The sequence below is a fragment of the Macrosteles quadrilineatus genome, unplaced genomic scaffold (assembly GCF_028750875.1).
Source record: "Macrosteles quadrilineatus isolate MER2022 unplaced genomic scaffold, UCM_ALF_1.0 Scaffold_3__2_contigs__length_128488019, whole genome shotgun sequence".
Taxonomy (NCBI): Eukaryota; Metazoa; Arthropoda; class Insecta; order Hemiptera; family Cicadellidae; genus Macrosteles; species Macrosteles quadrilineatus.
In genome coordinates, this window is record NW_026542596.1 from 64,272,961 (window position 1) to 64,292,525 (window position 19,565).

The 19,565-nt window shown below is 34.7% G+C and overlaps 2 protein-coding genes across 5 annotated transcripts; one reads left to right on the forward strand and one right to left on the reverse strand.

The window, feature by feature from the left end:
• Window positions 1-1,720: 1,720 nt before the first annotated feature.
• On the reverse strand, window positions 1,721-14,877 carry LOC128989982 (apolipoprotein D-like). 4 transcript variants are annotated; one of them, XM_054412164.1, is made up of 7 exons: window positions 14,724-14,877; window positions 10,449-10,483; window positions 8,865-8,993; window positions 4,670-4,806; window positions 3,356-3,453; window positions 2,751-2,849; window positions 1,721-1,955 (listed from the first exon to the last, which is right to left on the reverse strand). In XM_054412164.1, the coding sequence occupies exons 2-7, from the start codon at window positions 10,452-10,454 to the stop codon at window positions 1,804-1,806; spliced, it is 621 nt and encodes a 206-aa protein (XP_054268139.1). In that variant the 5' UTR covers window positions 10,455-10,483; window positions 14,724-14,877; the 3' UTR covers window positions 1,721-1,803. The 4 variants fall into 4 exon arrangements, with proteins under 4 accessions (XP_054268139.1, XP_054268142.1, XP_054268143.1 ...); XM_054412167.1 differs by lacking the exon at window positions 10,449-10,483; XM_054412168.1 differs by lacking the exons at window positions 10,449-10,483; window positions 14,724-14,877 and adding an exon at window positions 10,484-10,642.
• On the forward strand, window positions 13,067-15,091 carry LOC128989260 (uncharacterized). The gene is made up of 3 exons (XM_054411137.1): window positions 13,067-13,134; window positions 13,857-14,205; window positions 14,753-15,091. The coding sequence occupies exons 1-3, from the start codon at window positions 13,067-13,069 to the stop codon at window positions 15,089-15,091; spliced, it is 756 nt and encodes a 251-aa protein (XP_054267112.1).
• Window positions 15,092-19,565: the final 4,474 nt, after the last annotated feature.

A 19,565-nucleotide genomic window follows, 5' to 3' on the forward strand; every position in this document is an offset into this window, starting at 1 on the left:
CGTGGCCATGGCGTCACAACCTTCTGGATCAGTGGTAGTGAACGGCTGCAAGACGGCATGGTTTTCTTGTTACACCTACCCTGTATGGTCCCCATTTCAGTAAAAGTATTGTCTCCCTTAGTTTTAGTTACCATGATAGTTCATTTAACATAAAAGATAGAATACTGTATTTTACAATGAAGAAATCTCTTCAATTTGACTCGGTTAAAAAGTTGGGGTATAGGACATTCAATAATCGACATTAGCACACTCACTCAGTGGCAAAAATTTAACATTATTTTTAATAAAAAAAACTAGCTACAGCTTTAACCCTTTGAGGTAGAATTTTTCCCAATTTTTCGCCGAGTGTAGTTTGCCATTAGAGCAGTCGGGAAAATGGCGGGCGGTGACCTATACTCGCCATTTGACCGCAAAGGGTTTTAACATAGGACTGCAATGTCTACTTTTACTACAATGAAATAGGTTAGGCAGAAACTTGTTTGTTAGTACACCATGAGTGTTTGTTTTATTTCAGAACACCTGCGAGCCTGGGAAGACATTTATGAGGGATTGTAACACCTGCAGGTGCAATCCAGACGGTACAGTCGCCGCTTGTACCAGACGCGCCTGTGTAACGCCTCCACCAAAGGCAACCTGAACACTTACATGATGTTGTACCCACGCACTCCTAAATATCCTGTAATTTTAGCTATTGTATGTAAGTTGATAGGAAAGTAAATAAATAGTATGTGTAAAAAAAGGTGTTTGGTTGAATGTTGTTTTAGTTTATCCAGAGGTCATAATTATTCACTTAAATAGATTTATTCAGAAGTCAGGTTAATACGTCATAAACTTTTACTACAACTCAAATCAACAGTTGATTATGATATTATATTTTCAAAGAATCACAATGTCTTCAAAATAATTTTGAAAAATCTATACAAATAAAAATTAATCCCTTTTTTATGGTATTCCATAACTTGAGAACGAGTGCACTGAATTGGACGATTCTTTTTTGTTGTGTTCCTTAGTGCCAGGGGATGGTTTTATGTAAGGAAATTAATAATCCATCCAACAGTTATTTAGCAATTTTTTTTAATTCTTAAAAAAATACCTTTACATTAGCTCACTCACTTCAACCTGGAGGCGAATGAGCGTAGCGAACAAACTTCCACCAGGACGTGATTGAGTGATGCGAACGAGCCCATCTTGAAAATGAATGAGCATTTGACATAAAACCACATTCAGGACTGGACGACGTCAGTCGGGCCAGCTAGTCATTATTTAAAAAATACCCTTTTCCACCAAAGTGCACCAAAATTCAATACACCAACCAACTACCCGATTAGGTTCATAGCATTTTACATCAGTATTTTAACAATAATTTTTCATTCAACTCCAAAGAGGGTAAGCTTATTTGAATCAAACATAAAATGGGAATTAGAAAAAAAGGTTTAAGTAGTGTTGAGATTGGACCCAATAATTTAGTCTAGTAATTAGTGGGTATTCCTCTTTCCAACCATGGTAAAATATTACATAAAACATTTTCAACAATTAAGCTCGATAGTGTTTAAAATATGCTGGGAGCTTCTTCTATAATTATTACTGGTACTGTATCTAGAAATTAACTTAAAGATACCAGTAATAATTTTCCAACCCAATTAAATAATAAGATACATTATCCTACAGTACAGTGCGCAGTATTATGAAATCACAAATCGTAAACAAAGACAAATGAAAATAATTCAGTAAAAATATACTTTTTATTCAACAAAATAAAAATGAGCACAGTGAGATAAGTTGGTGAAGTATTTCTGCTGGTCACTACCGGTCACAGTTTCCTTGGTCTGTAATCACGAACAAGGACCTCGGTAGGTTGGCCTCGGTCAGTACCTCGGCTACCTTAGCCTCCAACCTCGCCTTGTCCTGGGGAGAGTGATCCACGTCCTGCACTCTAGTCAGGATCCATCCTGAAACTACAGAAAACATATCCTTATTGATAAAAAAACAAAAGAAATTTGAATATTATGATAAGAGCATACCTCCTCATAGGGCTTGGCTGGTTGAATCATGTAGGTACGGTTCTTCTGTCATGGGTACCCAGGAGCAAATACTGCACAATCTTTTGGCTACTAATAATGCCATCACTTAGTGGTTCAGAGTCCTAGGAAGAGGCTTTATCTGTTTTTTGTTTGTTTCAGTGCCTTTAGCATTTTATTCCTTTTTTTATAAAGGAATGTTCCAAACCCCAGTGTTGTGTTACTATCTAATATGAACAGTCTGTTAGATAACATTGACATAGTAGTAATTTTTTCCAGCAATAAAGTAGGTGTCACCGTAGAGCTTGTCTAATGATTTTAGATTTTAGATTTTTTAAACATTGACTCAAATTACAAAATATGAATACAAAAGTTGCTACACTCAGAGCGTGAAGAATAGTACCGATGATCAATGTGACTTGAGTGTTTTATTTTGCATACAATTAAGGATTATATACTTTATGAATAATGGTTTTCTTATAACTAGGCAACCATAGTGTACACTCCTGACAACAACATTTATATAATGCTAAAATAGATAGAAGAAGTGACAAAAAAAGAGAGAAAACTATTCAAACCACATTGTTATGTTTGGAGATGATTTTGGTACAACATTTGAAGACAAAATTTTTTTATATATTAGAGTTTTTGAATGGGTTTTAAACAATTTTTAACCTGCAGAACCCTATCCTTGGAAGAAATGTAATATTTTAACTTTTTTCATATACTCACGAGCATGAGCTAACCTGGCGTCTACACAGCTATACACAACCGCAAAGGAATCGTAGTCTGTGTCCAGCACCCAATATGGAGCTCTTATAGACCTGATAACTGAAACATTATACCTGTATCTCACTATGGTGCGACAAATCAAAACCAATTTTATCACATTGGTAACATTACCAGATACTGAAGTACTACTTTAGTTAACTACCTTAGTGTTGGTAACTACTTTAGTAACCAATGCAGATGGAGCAGTTGTAGTCAGTTTTTTACTTTTTCTAATTTTTTGCTACTGTAGACATTTCTGGTATATTGTCGATCTCATATTTTTCATTCTATGCTGGTTGATGGTGGGATAAAAAAGATACAATTGTTTACAATAAGTTGCACTTTCAGTTTTTTGTCTAAGAAAGAATAGTTGGAGTAGGAAACAAAACAGTATTTTACAACAGCATGTGGATGACTAAGTTAGAATAATTTATTTTCATAATAAAGTCTACTGATTTAAGTTTTAACCTGTTAATAAAATATATCTTCTTCACGTTAGGGATAGGGGGTTTAAAAACATTTTTCATATAATAATAAAGATCATTTTTAAAACATCCTAAACATACCTGGAGCTGGGAAAGTCACAATTAACTTGCCCTCTATATTATGTGGATCTGCAAGCTCTGCTGTACCTTTGATACTGCTCATTGATGGGAAGGTTCCTCTGATAAAAGAAACATTTATATTACATTATATATTATCCATAGTACTTACAAGTTATAATTATAAGTAGGGGCCTAAACATGCTACTTGAAGTTGAGCACCGGAAACTCTTTGATTTAGGTACTACACTAGGGGCCACGACAGTCTGCAGTTGGCGACAGCCAATACCAAGACTGGATTAGTGTGACGTTGCAACATCACCCCGTTCTCTACTTTTCGACACTAATTAAAATATACAAAACAATATTTTCAAATCAGCTGGTATTATTGGAAAGTTATAATATAAACATGATTCTTGAAGTTGCGCGGCGGCAACTCTTTGATTTAGGTACTACACTAGGGGCCACGAGTCTGCAGTTGGCGGCAGCCAATACCATGACTGGGCTAGTGTGACGTTGCAACATCACCCGTTCACTACTTTTCGACACTAATTAAAATTTAATAAACAATACTTTCAAATCAGCTGGTATTATTAGATTTGGTAACAACGCACGGTCCTCATTGGCTCCTCCCTCAACTGCAGACTCTCGTGGACCGTACTCTGATTGTTCTCTATCTCATAACAGTGGATAATGATTCAGCTATTTGGGGGAAGTCTAACTTCATTGACTTTGGATACCGTAATTAAGCACGTATAAATAGGTAATATCTACATCTTGTACAACAAGCTAGATGTATTTTACTTAAAGAGAACTAAAGAACATGGACGGGCATGGTCATCTTAAGCATATATGCTACAATTTGCAAATAGCAAATCTGTTGTCTGTATTGAAGATCTATTTACCTTTTAGTTTTCACTATAGCAGCGGATGATTACTTGAAATACTCAGTTTTTACAACAGGATGAAAAGTATTCTTTTTAAACACAGCTGCCCATCACCATAGACTTACTGGCCAGTGAATTACTGTAATATAAGTAGCATTGGCAAGCTTTGGTGATCACAGTGAAGCTATGGTGCAGTCTGACCCTCTGATCTCCAGCAATCAGCAGTCTGGATAGTGGCTTTTCAGCCAAAAACACGACCGCTGAACCACCATATTTGGTAATGAGAAACTTGCAGTATCCCAAGTCAAATACTTTCATTTCATAACTTTGCTTGGAAAGGCACATTCGAACATGCTAAATCATTATGAAACTTTTTGACTCAAGAAAATCAGACATTGATTTCCTGAAGGTGATTCGTTTTCCTTGTAAAAATGTTAGATTGGTTTCTTACTCTTTTGGTATCTGGGAGTTGAAGACATCAATGCCGCCAGTAGTGGTGTTTAACGTGTAGCGAGCCGTGACACAGCGACCTTCGCCTTGGAACAGCCGAGTGCCGAAGGTGGCATATTGGTACCAAGTACCCAGATACTGTAATGTAATAACTGTTGGCATCAGCTGAGCTTAAGGTACTGTAACCAGGACTTACTATTATATATATATATACTACTTATATATATAACTTACTATTATATATATATATATATATATATAGAGATTGTGGATTGTGTATTTATTATTTTCAACCTGCTTCAAAATCTGTTATCTGCAGGAAATTACAAGATGGTGAATGAAGAAACTATTGGTTTCACTAGAATAAACAATCTCCATGTATTAGTCCAGGCGCTAAACGGGTTGAGTATGCACTGAAAGTCTGACAAAATTTGACTTTTGATTATTGTTGGGGACATCTAGTAGATGAAAAAAATCGATGATGTCGCATTTCTAGGGTGGTCACAACTCGGGGGGGAGGGGGGGAAGTTGCGCGGGTCATCGGTTTACGTTTCCGTGTCTAACTCACAAACGGTTAATGATAGAAAGGTGAATTAAGCGTCTATCTACGCCTAAATATATTGTCTTTTAAAAAGGTTATTACAACCTTTCTTCTATCTCTTATACTTTAGGCACTAATCAACATTTATTGCAAAAAATAAAATTTAAAAATACTTAAAAATGAAATATCGGAAATATTGAGCTTGTTTAGGGCATGTTACAAACTATTTATGGTTAGAAAAACTAACAAGTAGTACAACAACACCAAGTTTAAAGAAATCCGTGCAAAAACAACAGAGCTACGTTGATTTCAGTAAGAGTAAACGTGGAAAATTCGTAGTAGTACCGAGGCGCGCATGGACGGTACGTAGCCCACAGTCGATATAGGTTTGATGTTGTAAGTAACTATGGGAAAGCTGAATTTTTCTATGCTGTTAGACCATGTTGCGATTATCATTTTCCCGAAAGTCAACACTCCTCCCCCCTTGTGCTTTCCTCTAACCCCCCTTTTTAGATAAATTTACAGCCTCTTAGCAATTAAGCTATAACTTTAAAACGGGTAAGGATAATAATGCAATATTTTATTAATCATTTTGCGTTACGATAATCTACAAAAAGAATTATTAGATGAATAAATGATGAAGAAGATAGATGATGAAGAAGAAGAAGAAAATGTGTTTATTGTAATAAAATATCAATACAGTGTTTTTTATTTAAATGCAAAGAACAATGGTCAAAGACCGTCTGTTTTGTGTTAGACACACTGATTTTAAAATATTTTAAAACAGTTTAAAACAATACCATGAATCACATACAATTATTCATAAAATAAACTGATTTCCACTACAGAACATACACAAATAGCACTACATACTAATAAAGATCAGATAACAATTGAATGAATAATAAAATTTAAATGTAGCCTACTGAAAATCTGAATTTTTATTACAAACAGTTAATAATTCATAAAACAAACCTGTTACTTTTATAATTTACTTTGATAGATACTTAACAAACAATATTTTATAAATTTTTTAAATTACATAGATTTTTCCAATTTTTGTATCGATATCTCAATTCTTAAATTTAATAATTATACTCCATTATCAATTCCCAACCTTTACTCCACGCCTCTTTAAGAAAATTTCCAAGTGCCCGCCAATCTTTGCCATTTAAAAATTCAAAAAAACTCATATTCATTTAAATATAACTTGTTAGACCAAAATTGACGTATTTTTTTTTAAATTGGAGATTCTTCTATAAAAGGGTACACGTTTCATCCCGGTTGAGATTACATAGTGAACATACACAAATTTTATTTTCCATATAGAGTTAACTTTTTACTAGACGACCCCTTTTAATTGTAAAAAAATGTTTTTAGGGATAAAAAATATATATCCACAATTTTCCAATATGGCCAACAACTTTGTTATTTCTTATGGAATACGCTGTATTTTAGTATTCTTTTACAATTTAAAAGCTATTTTCTTATTCGTGACATTTTTTCTCTAAACCTACCCCATTTAGGAGTTACAGCGTGTTATATCTAAAAGAAAGGCTTGTGGTGTACATTCGGCATCCTGTAGCTCATAAACGAGTAAGTTGAGAGAGAAAGTGCAAAGAATAAATAAGTCACATATAAGTCCTCGTTCAAAAAAATATATAAAATACGTTAAAAAATACTGATTTTGTTGTTTTAAAAATGGCCACCATTTTCAAAAATGCTAGCTTACTTTGGCATTTTTGGAACAAGGAAATGTCCCTTAAATATTGGAACAATTTATTTTATGGTTTTTTTTTTTTAATGTAGATGTGATTTGAAAACTTGTTTATTCTTTGTATTTCCGCTCTTAAACTTACGTTTATGAGCTGTGAGGATGCAGGATGTACTCACAAACCATTTCTTTTTCGATGTAACTCCTAAACAAGTAGCTTTAGAGAAAAATGTCAAGAATAAAAAGGTTTAAAAGTTGTGCGTTTACATTCTAAAACAATCATAAAATACAGGGTATTCCATAGGACTAACAAAGTTGTCAGCCATATTGGAAAATGGCGAACATATTTTTAAAATTCGAAACCACTAAAAAAAAACATCTTAAAATAAAGGGTAGTGTCCCATAAGAAGTTAACTCTATATCTCATAATAAAAAGGTTATCTATTGGTTCACTTTAGGTGAGACACCCTGTATAATAAAATGAGGCTCTGGCGTACAGCAGCAAATGCACGATATTCATTCATATGTATCCACTACAGTCTGTATATGTACTGAATGAGCTACATAACGTTAATATAATCTATATAAAGCGGCAAATTCAAATACAAAAACCATAATATACGTAATTTTTTCATTGTTGCGGTGCACAAAAAAGCCTGAATCCTGTAAAATCAATATACTGTACTATCTATAGCTACTATATGCAAACAAACTGTTAATAACTATGTATCATTTTCAAATGTAAACTATGCACCCCAAATTTTGTATCAAACATTTTGTTGTGCGACCTCGTGTAAAAAATCTACAAAGAAAAGTTTCATAAATTAATCCGCAAAAAATATTTTTTTATGTTTATGATATTTTTTAACTATGAATATTTAGGATACCATGGTAAACACTTGTTGTAGAATATCGTAACGCAAAATGATTAATAAAATATTGCGTTATTATCCTTACCCGTTTTAAAGTTATAGCTTAATTTCTAAGAGACTGTAAATTTATCTAAAAGGGGGGGGGCACAAAGGGGTAGGAGTGGGGACTTTTGGGAAAATGCTCATCTCAACATGGTCTAATAGCATAGAAAAATTCAGCTTTCCCATAGTTACTTACAACATCAAACCTATATCGACTGTGGGCTACGTACCGTCCATGCGCGCCTCGGTACTACTACGAATTTTCCACGTTTACTCTTACTGAAATCAACGTAGCTCTTGTTTTTGCACGGATTTCTTTAAACTTGGTGTTGTTGTACTACTTGTTAGTTTTTCTAACCATAAATAGTTTGTAACATGCCCTAAACAAGCGCAATATTTCCGATATTTCATTTTTAAGTATTTTTAAATTTTATTTTTTGCAATAAATGTTGATTAGCGCCTAAAGTATAAGAGATAGAAGAAAGGTTGTAATAACCTTTTTAAAAGACAATTTATTTAGGCGTAGATAGACGCTTAATTCACCTTTCTATCATTAACCATTTGTGAGTTAGACGCGGAAACGTAAACCGATGACCCGCGCAACTTCCCCCCCTCCCCCCCGAGTTGTGACCACCCTAGAAATGCGACATCATCGATTTTTTTCATCTACTAGATGTCCCCAACAATAATCAAAAGTCAAATTTTGTCAGACTTTCAGTGCATACTCAACCCGTTTAGCGCCTGGACTATATTAAAGTGCAACAATCAAGGTTCTATGTTCAAGCAGCCAACACAAGATTATTTTTTCTTAGTTTTAAAAACTACCGTACACATTATTAATTTTTATTACAATTTTCCATTTGAGGAGATCCAGGTGTGTCACCAAGCGCTCTTTGTGATACAACTAGATCTATTGTTAGCAGCTTTTGAAGCTTGAAACATTGAAAAGATCATGAAAACTGTGTCTGGTAAATTGTCACCATTTTCAAAGTATTGCGTTGTCTAAGGTAATGAGCTACTCACTTACCCTGTTAACATCAAAGTCTTGTTTTACGCTGACCGAAGGACATTGACCCGTCTTGACCAGCTGACCCAAGCTGTGCTGGACGCCACACATCACCAGTGACAGCTGTAGCAACACTGTCAGTCGCATTGTCTGTAACATAAGAAAATTAAAATATAAAAAAAAAACAGAATAACAAATCTTTATAAATCTAAAGCTTTTAGTGAGGGTGGTTCTCAAACACAGAAAAATGTCTCCTTACTTTAGAGATTCATCCATTTTTGTTTTCTAGATTGGACCATGGGATCTAATTTGAACAACCAGACAATTTGATAGTATTATTACATGGCATATTGTATTATTACATGGCATATTGTATTATTACATGGTATCTTGTATTATTATACATGGCATATTGTATTATTACATGACATATTGTATTATTACATGGCATATTGTATTATTACATAGCATATTGTATTATCACATGTCATATTGAATTATTACATGGCATAGTCTTATTACATATTGTATTATTACATGACATATTGTATTATTACATGGCATATTGTATTATTACAAAGCATATTGTATTAACACATGTCATATTGAATTATTACATGGCATATTGTCTTATTACATATTGTATTATTACATGACATGCTACCAGTGATTAGCAGGATTCAAACACGAAACTCTCAGGACAGACGTGTTAGCACTAACCAAGAAACCAGCAGCTTTGTCTTAGAAATTCTACAACAATATTCAAACATCAAGTCACATTAAGTCACTATAATTTTTTTTACATATTTGTATTTTAATGTAATTCATTAAAATACAAATTCCATTCTGTACATTGATTGAAAGATGACTTCTTCTATGATCAAACCAGCAACCTTTTGACTGAATGTTATACATTATACATAGTATAGTTGTATTTAAAAATGGAAATTCAAACTTGTATTACCTTGTTGTGTTTGAGTATTCTTGATTACAAGATGATGTTCAAAATGTGCACAACTATGACTAAAACATATCTAATTTTGACTGCTTATAGTAACATTATAAGGATTTGACTATGATTTTCCTGGTGATATGTCGTGACAAAGAGAATAGCGGCCCTGAAATGGGAGGTCATGACACACTTCTCAGTGTAAACAAACTAGTATAGGCTAGTAAGCCTATCAAAGTTTATAACAAAAAAAATGCTAATTGAAATTTTATATTTCAAACCATTGTTGATTGAATCTTGCAGCAGACTATTCATCATTGAATAGCACAGTCTGCTCGGTATTTTAATATTAAATTTTCCTTAGATATAATGTGATTCTAAAGATTATTAAATAAACCGTCCGTTGTTGTTCCTCCAAATGCAAATACTTTAAATTTATTTAATTGATAAGTAACTTATTTATACATGTTTATTTTTACAAATTGGCCAAACTATTTAGGTTTACAAATTATAGAATTAATAATTAAATGGACAAAAATGGTAGCTTTAGCTTTTCCAATTTTAGTAAACTGGCTTTATATACCACAAAAATTTTGCTAGAAACATTGCTTGTCTCGAAAACCTTTAAGTTAGGTATATTGTTTTTGTTTACATACCGTCATGTTCTTAGTCCTCTCTAAATTCAATTGACCTGCAATAAAAACTAATTACACTGAGGAGGCAGGAACTGAAGAGTTAGTTAACACAGACTGTCATGACAAAAACTCTAGAAGGAAATGCTCACTGCTTATCTGGCACAGAACTACTCAGCATCCTTCGTGAGTCAGCTGTTTTCTCCAGCAATCAGTGGAACCAAACCTGCCCAGCTGATTGTGAACTTAACACCTCACAGACAATGAGTCCGCAAGGTTATTTCACTGATTACACAGTAGCACACGGTAGATCCCAGCGATTAACTATGTGAGGATTTGTACTATGCACAAGGCAAATTAATCATCCTTTTACAATGAAGGAATAATTCATAGTTGCTTACATGGTGTGATTATGATGGCCAAATAATAAATTATGTAATTTGGTTATTTTATACAAATAACATTACAATATTTTACATGAATTCACTAAAACATCACCAACTGTAAGGATAACCTCATTTTTGTATGAATGTATACAAAATTGTATCTTGGCCATCTGTAGTTCAGATGATTGAAAATAGAATTCAGCACAAACTCTGAAATTTTAAAATTCTATAATAGGACGTAGGGTTTACACGGAATATCATCATAGATAAACAGACTCCCATCATCCAAACCTGCAAAAGGATAAGAGCTTTAAATTGATACCCAATATGCCTATAAAAATAAATATTTAGCAGTCGATTTGCTGAATACAAAAATCCAACATATTTTTGTAATAATATAAATTCAAGATAAGTTAAAAATCAAGATAAAAGATAACTTCCTAAGATAACTTTCTTATAAAAACGGTTAGGGAAAATGTGAAGTGTTTGAGATGTTTCATTGGCTTCTGAAACTGTCAGCAGATAATTGGATTAGTTTTATCTTATTTGCTATCAGCAAAAATCAATTTCTCAATGAAAATAGATTAGTTAAGGTTCCCCTTGTTGGTTGGTTGAAAAAATAAACAACCAATTATGAGTATTTTCCATTGTTATATACAGAGAGTATGTATTATGAAATGAGAATTAATTTCTGTGAAAAGTTTTCAAAATCACCTTCAAATATTTGGTAAAGATCTGATAAAACTGTAAAGGGACAGAGGGTGTTAATAAATTAACCGATTTCGAACAAAGATTAGTATCTAAATTTTATTATTGGCTGGTTGCTGCAAGCTTAACGAATACATTGTTACACACTCTTAACCTCAGTTTTTAGTCACAATAGGTTATAATGTAAAGAATTATAATTTATGTACTAGGACAACTAGCAAGTGCAAACAATACAAAATGTTGTCAACAAACAGATCAGCTTACCTCTGCTTCAGGCCGTTGTTCTGCTTGTGTAAGGTTTGTTCATTTTTTTATGATGTACCAGTACAGATTGATGCTACTTAATTCCCAATTTTTGTATGCGCCCAAACAGTGACATCTTTATATTTATATTTGTCATCCCTCCAAGGTGCTGTCAAATTTTATTACTTTGTTTTAGTTGTATTACCTCCAAGTTCAAGGTTGGCTAATCTCTACACAATAATATCCTCTTAGTTTTGTGTTTTATAAACAATCGTCTACAAAATAAAGCGTAGAACTAGATTTCCTGCACTCCGACATTAAATGATCTGGGATGCCTCTTTCCTTTAGTAAAACTCCTAAATCTGCCTCTGTCACTAATTGTATGTCACTCTAATGTATTAAATATTGTCAATTCCTCAATTCCAGTAGCAAGTGGGATGTGCATGTACACAAGAACCCTTCCCCCGTCGCTTTTTAAATTTTGTTCAGTCCTCTTAACAATAAATTGCTGTTTAAGTAAATTAAACCACTAGGGACTGTAGTCTAGTGGTGTGTGACTCTCATTCTTGTTTGGAGTCCTTCCCTCATTCCTCCTAAAACTCCATTCCAAATGACAGTATCTTTAGACCTTAACGTTGAATTTTCTTTATCAAAAGTTTATCATTGCTTGTGTTTGTTACTTATTGTTGCGCTTTAGTTTTGTTGATTTGGCTCAGCAATTTTTGTTGCTAAATTCTTTTGGCTTTTAGATTTATGTACTCTTGTTTATTTTTAGTTTTAGACTATTATTGATTTTTTGCTAAATGAGTTTACATTGCTTTCCAAAGATTTATGTTTTATAAATTAGGTATTCGTTCTTCCAATTTTTTCAATGCTGCTTATACTGTATGTATTTCAAGGGTGTTGAACCTTGCAATCGTTAAGTTTTTCTTCTGCTTAGCTGTAATTTACCTGCCGTCTAATCATTTGTAAAAATGTTTGTACAAAAAAGTTGTAATTGTACACTATGGTTTGTCTCATAAATAATTATTTCAATTGCATTTAACCCCAAATAATGTATGTATCGATTATCTGAATCAGGTAACCACCCTATAATTCCTATAACTATCTTAAACTCACCAAACTACTTTAAACAAATTTCTATTTTCCACAACAGTGTGGTATACTTTTGTCCTGACTCTCTGCACTTAGGTGCTCGGGTACTGTTCTATCGGGGGACTCACGTCCTCCACAGCTCGAGGGTTGAGATACAGTTGTAAGTGGCTGCTATACTGTCTGGGGCTCCATCTGGGGTTCTCAGTCATGATGCATACAACCCTCAAACTGAGGCGGCAGAGCCCTCCGGTCACCATCTTCTACGACTTGCGCAAATGGTAGGTTGGGGGCAGGGTAGCCGAGTGGTTATAGTGCTAACAATCATAAGGTTGCCGGTTTGTTCCTGAGAAGTCAGTTGCTCTTTGATGGTTCGAAACTGGACCCAGCTGTTCCTGTTCCTGAGCTTTAAATAAATAATACTGGCTAATGAAACAGCTGATCTTAGTTGGTATTTTTTGTTACAATAGAGAGCCTACCTTGGTGGGTCCATTATTCTGGCTTGAGAAACAGAAAATTTTATTCTTTTTATGCCAAGAAATCTCTCTTTCGAAATCTAAAATTACTTTAGTTGAGTATTTTTAGATATTTATCAGATCAGATAAAATAAAATAGTTATTTTGCCTAATATTGTAAAGTTTTAGAGATTCATGTACAGATAGAAACGTTTCCATTCAGGTAAGTCTGCTATAACAAAGTATAGCAATTTATAGTGCCTTTTAAAAATTTTATGATGGTTCCACTCTATACATAATAGCGTGATTTATACTCTCAGTTACATAGGGTTATGAAATTCATAACCGCATCCTAATACTCCTAATACTTTTTTTCATTTTTGAACAGTTTTAATAAATCAATAGAGACAAATGCTGATTAAGACGGAGGTCTCAAAGAACCAATGGTAGGATGAGGAATTTCCTTTTGAAGAAAAAATCTATAAACAAAGTTTATGTCTTAACTGGTAACACGGTAATAAAAATATTGAGTAACTATTATTTCTCAGGTGTTACTTGGCTGCTCTACTGAGTACAGACCATCACAAGATCAGACTTCTTCAAGGTCTGGAGGACTTTGACAGCAAAGTTGACGATCTAAATCAAATCACCCTTGTACAATACAACCCTAGGAAACGTGGGATTCTTTGGCACCTTCTGTACCATCTAATATACACTGTAGGCACCAACGTGGTGTCTTTCACTTTCTTTTACCCTACAAACAAACCATTCTTAGGACTAGTGTTCGATCTCTTGGTGAAAACCTTTGCAGGGGAAATGGGGTTTGTTAACACCATAGTGAATGTAGTGTTCTGCAGTGAAATATGCTATCGCTACCGTCTCATCACCACTTCTTGGGTAAGCTGATTTGTTAAAAAACTGTACTGTTAAGACAATATGTTATAAATATTCTCTACTAGCTGTCCTGTGTACATATCACCCACCCCCTTCCACCACGCCTAGCCATGAAGACAGCTAAACAACCCCAGAGCTGTGTGGGCCAGATGTTTTTGGAAATGAGCAATAAACACTCCCCCCTACACCCCGGGTCCTAGCGCGGCCGTGCACCCAGACTAAATGCGACTAGTAACACTGCTATTTCATTGTCAAGTTGACCCATGGTAAATCAAGTAAAGGGCAATCATTTACTATATGACTCATTGTCTGAATTTGAGCCTTACAGTACTTTTTTGCCTTACAAACAAGTCGTATGACTATAGCTTAAACTTGTTCTTCTTGTCAGTACACTGTTTATCTCTTATATGAGCTCTCAAATTATTCCTAGTTTTTAAACAAATTTGTCAAGTACCTATGTAACCTATATTAGCTAAATATTCAATAAAAAAGTATGAAACGTCTTGCGATAAAAACATTACCTTCACAGACTACTGTCTGTCACCCCCAGGTCTACCACAAGGAGAGGTTGAAGGACACTCCTGTCGCCCGTGTGGTGGTCCAGGAACGCTGTCGTCTGCTACACGCCCAGCTGACTGACCTAGCTGATCTCCTCAGCCTCTGCTACGGCCGCTTCTACGTTGTCAACCTCTTCTTTGTGTTTCTCGAGTCCATGATGTTTCTCTACCGCATCATCCTGGTTCAGTCTCAGATCGCAGGGAATGTTCAGTCCGTGCTGTACCTTGTAGTCAATGTTGCCTCCGTACCCGTCCTGGCGTGTTCCACTAGTAGCATTATAATTGCAGTGAGTGGTAACACTGTAACTAGTTGTAATGGATCAAGCCACTAATTATCTTAGTTATTTTGATATTTAAGATCTTGAAATATAAAACTAAGGAAGATTTTTGACTATTAACTTTATTTAATAATGTCTCACACAGTATCGAAAAATATTTCCATGTTCTGGATAAAAACTGTGGCAATTCTGAAACTACGAGCACAGCAAACAAAACTGACTTTTAAGAACTCGGGTTCTTTAATAATATGATGGATCCAGAATTGATTACCATAATCATTTTTATGACAGATGGCCAACACAAAGTAGAATGTACATTAAAATATCATATTCTTTCTCTAGAGGACGGGTATCTTACAAGAGCTGAGGAGAGAGAGATTTGCTGGACTCCCCAGAATGTGTGGGGAACAGGTAAGCTAGTTACTGTATTTTAAATGCCAAATTTTAATAATTTGAATAAGTTGATAATATTGATTGTTTGATAAACTCTTTCATCACACTGCGGCAAAGAGCTTGGACCATCAGCTGGAGAGGAGGAAATCTGCTAGAGAGGAGGAAATCAGCTGGAGAGGAGGAAAATCCGCTGAAGGAGGAAAATCAGCTGGAGAGGAGGAAAATCCGCTGGAGAGGAGGAAAATCCGCTGGAGAGGAGGAAAATCCGCTGAAGGAGGAAAATCAGCTGGAGAGGAGGAAAATCCGCTAGAGAGGAGGAAATCAGCTGGAGAGGAGGAAAATCCGCTGAAGGAGGAAAATCAGCTGGAGAGGAGGAAAATCCGCTAGAGAGGAGGAAATCAGCTGGAGAGGAGGAAAATCCGCTGAAGGAGGAAAATCAGCTGAAGAAGAAAAATCTGCTGAAGGAGGAAAATCAGCTGGAGAGGAGGAAAATCCGCTGAAGGAGGAAAATCAGCTGGAGAGGAGGAAATCCGCTGGAGAGGAGGAAATCAGCTGGAGAGGAGGAAAATCCGCTGAAGGAGGAAAATCAGCTGGAGAGGAGGAAAATCCGCTAGAGAGGAGGAAATCAGCTGGAGAGGAGGAAAATCCGCTGAAGGAGGAAAATCAGCTGGAGAGGAGGAAAATCCGCTAGAGAGGAGGAAATCAGCTGGAGAGGAGGAAAATCCGCTGAAGGAGTAAAATCAGCTGAAGAAGAAAAATCTGCTGAAGGAGGAAAATCAGCTGGAGAGGAGGAAATCAGCTGGAGAGAAGGAAAATCTGCTGGAGAGGAGGAAAATTAGTTGGAGTCCAGTAAACTTATCCAACACTCTCACAAAAAAACTTTTCAAAAAGGCATAAAATGAGTGTTTTTTGTCATTATGATCTCAATAAATCTTACAGTCATATATGTAAATTCATTGTTAAGCCCCTGAGCTGTAGATATTATTGTAAGACTAGATTACTTACGTCAATAGCTCATTGAATTTCATTTCATGTTTCAGTACATGTTTCGACACATTGTCATCTTCAGCTGAGTACTAGTGAAGTTTTTATTCACCATATTCATTTTTATTCACATTGACGAAACCATATGGTGAATAAAAACTTCACTAGTACTCAGCTGAAGATGACAATGTGTCGAAACATGTACTGAAACATGAAATGAAATTCAATGAGCTATTGACGTAAGTAATCTAGTCTTACAACATATATGTAAAATTGTATCAGTTGTAAAATAATCAAAATTAGCCCTTGAGGGAATAACTAGACTGTGAACGAGCAGAAAGTTTTGCCCGGCAACGGCTTGCCTTGGGGGTATAATTTTGGACAGCTTTACATTTTGCCTGCGGGCGTCTTTTCAACGTGCCCTGCCTCGTCCGGTCCTGTAAGCACCTGTGTAATTCCCGTCGCACGAGACGCCCTGGGGCAAAATGCCATGTCGCGCCCCGCACCATCCGGTTCTGTGTGGCCGGCCTTACTTAACCAAGAAAGTCTTAACGATATTCGCATGAAATCCTGTGTGAGAGTCATGCTCGGACCATGAACACCTACTCGCCAGCCTTGTGGCATTATATACTACCATCAGACAATTTTTAACATGAGTTTAATTCTCACAATGTTCCAATATGATCTACATTAAAAAGAAACTATACTCCGCTTACAAAATTTAGGTGGTTTGAGGGAAAGAGATTTCATCCCCTCCATCTCACCCTAACTAAATGTTGTGTATGCACGGTATTGTAAATGTTTTTTCTATGTAGGCCTATACATGTCAGATGTGTTTTTACATTTTACATTTTCTTATTGTTAGACTGTTGGAATTCTTTTAAATAAAATGTGACGATGTCTGTTGCTAGCTTGTAATGTGCTGAATGACTGAATAAATGCCTTATTAATGCCTAACTTTGAAATAACAGCCGATAGTTGATCAGCTGATATATAGAGTAATAAAAAAGTGGTGGGGTAACCAAGTAAACCTTTTCCCCTTAAACCACCTAAATTTTGTGAAAAGACTTTAGTAAAGAAACATCTATACCACAAATTGGAATTTAGGAAAATGGACGCCTCTTACATTAATTGCTATAGCTATTATTACTCCCTATGTGGTAAAATAAAAAGATTATTACGAGAGCATAAATTAAACAGGAGACGGATCAGGTATAAATAAGTGCTACACCTTGACTTTGAACTCTGTTGACCTTCCAGCTCAGTCACTTAACACAACAAAACATATTGGCCATTCTAAGGCCAAGACTTTGTACAAATATTGATTCTGTTTTATTAATTTGTTTGCAGATAATCTTGTTCATCAAACAGCTTCATAGAGACCCTCTTTCCATCACAGCTTGTGGCTTCTTCCCCATCAACAGACAACTCATTGTCTCTGTAAGCTAATCAGACTGTAGGGATACAACTCCCATCTATAAGTATCAACATAGCCAGTTTTTTACTCAAAGAAAACTTAGTTAAACGTGCATGTTATAAAAGTGCTTTGCAGTTGAACTTATACTTTCTTTTTGAGTTTTTCATACTATGATATTTGATAGATTAAAGTCGAAAATTAATGCTTTATGTGCCTCTGAAAATGGCAATGGCAATCTAGATTTAGCGACATTAAGGAGGATATTTAGGGCAACCAATATATTATCCACAGTTATCAACTCTGATTTGAAGATACTGGATACTGGTTCAACTTCTCAATAACAGCATGATAACTTAACACTTAAAGTGCCGTTGACATGTTTGAACATGAAAATTGCATTTATTTCAATGTTAAGCAATGGCGGGAATTCCCGTCATCAGCACCCAACGTGTTAATAGTAGTAATAAAAGTTAACACAACGATAGTACGGTAAGGTAAGTAAATAATAAGTGGTAAGTGAACCTTTTTGATTCTATAAGTTTAAAAACAGTAGGAAAAAATACTGCAGTTAGTTTTGTCCCAACTTTATGCAGTATTTATTTTATTGATAATGATGAAATGTTTCAGATGATAGCATCCATGACAACTTACTTTATGGTGATCATCCAGATGGGAGAGGAACTAGGAGTCCTAGTAGCTAAACTGTTTGGGTTAGAATAGATGCAAAAACTAACAAGTAGTTTTCAGAGGTGTACTAGTATATTAGCTGTTAAGGAATTCTTACTAAACAACGGACAACTGCAGTTTGATCCTCATTAGGACATCACTAAAGGCTGCATGACATCCTTCATGAAGCCTGCTCCAGCCGCAAAAGCAAACTGCGAAGAAACCAAGCAAAGTTCAGATTATTTTTATAAAAAAGGCAATGTTACAAGAATATGAAGTTAAAGACAATTTATTGATATGATCAATATGTTATACCTTTGAACTATACTAAAAAATAGTATAAAATACTAAAATTAGCATTCAACAAAACCACCTTGCCACAGCAAACCTGGAGATTAAATTCCAGATTAAATTGGAGATTAAATTGGAGTTTGGTTGTGAGCAAATTTAATTATTTGTAGTTTTTTTTTTATAATAAAACAGTATATAATAGTAAATTTTAATTTGCATTTCACATTTAGTATAACAAATAGACACAGTTATAGTACAGATTTGGTGCTACTATGTTTTTTTTTTAATTTTTGTTACATTTTCAAAGCTTGTTATGAAGCAAATAAATTTGCCAAATTTTTGAAGTTCTACATACAAATAAATGTACAATTGATTGATTCTCCATAAGGAAAACATGTGAGACTGTGTTTAGCTCTGGTTTAATCATGTAACATATCTCTGGCAAACATTAATAATATACTGTAGATTGTTTTTACTTCTAAATTTGTTTAATTTTAAAGTGTTTAGTACAATTTTAGATCACAAATTGATTTGGTGTCCCTTTAAATGTTTGATCAAAATGTAATCATTTAAATATTTCTAAGTAAATTACCACTTTATAATTTATTTTAAAATTCATATTTGATTAAATAAAGTTTGATAATCTTGAATGTGAAAACAATTCTCAAGCTGAGTTGGTGTTCAATAATTGTCACATCAGCAAATAGCTGGTGTTTCTAACTGAGTGTGAAATATGTATTCAACTGTCGGTTAGCAGTTTGTGTGGCTCACTACACT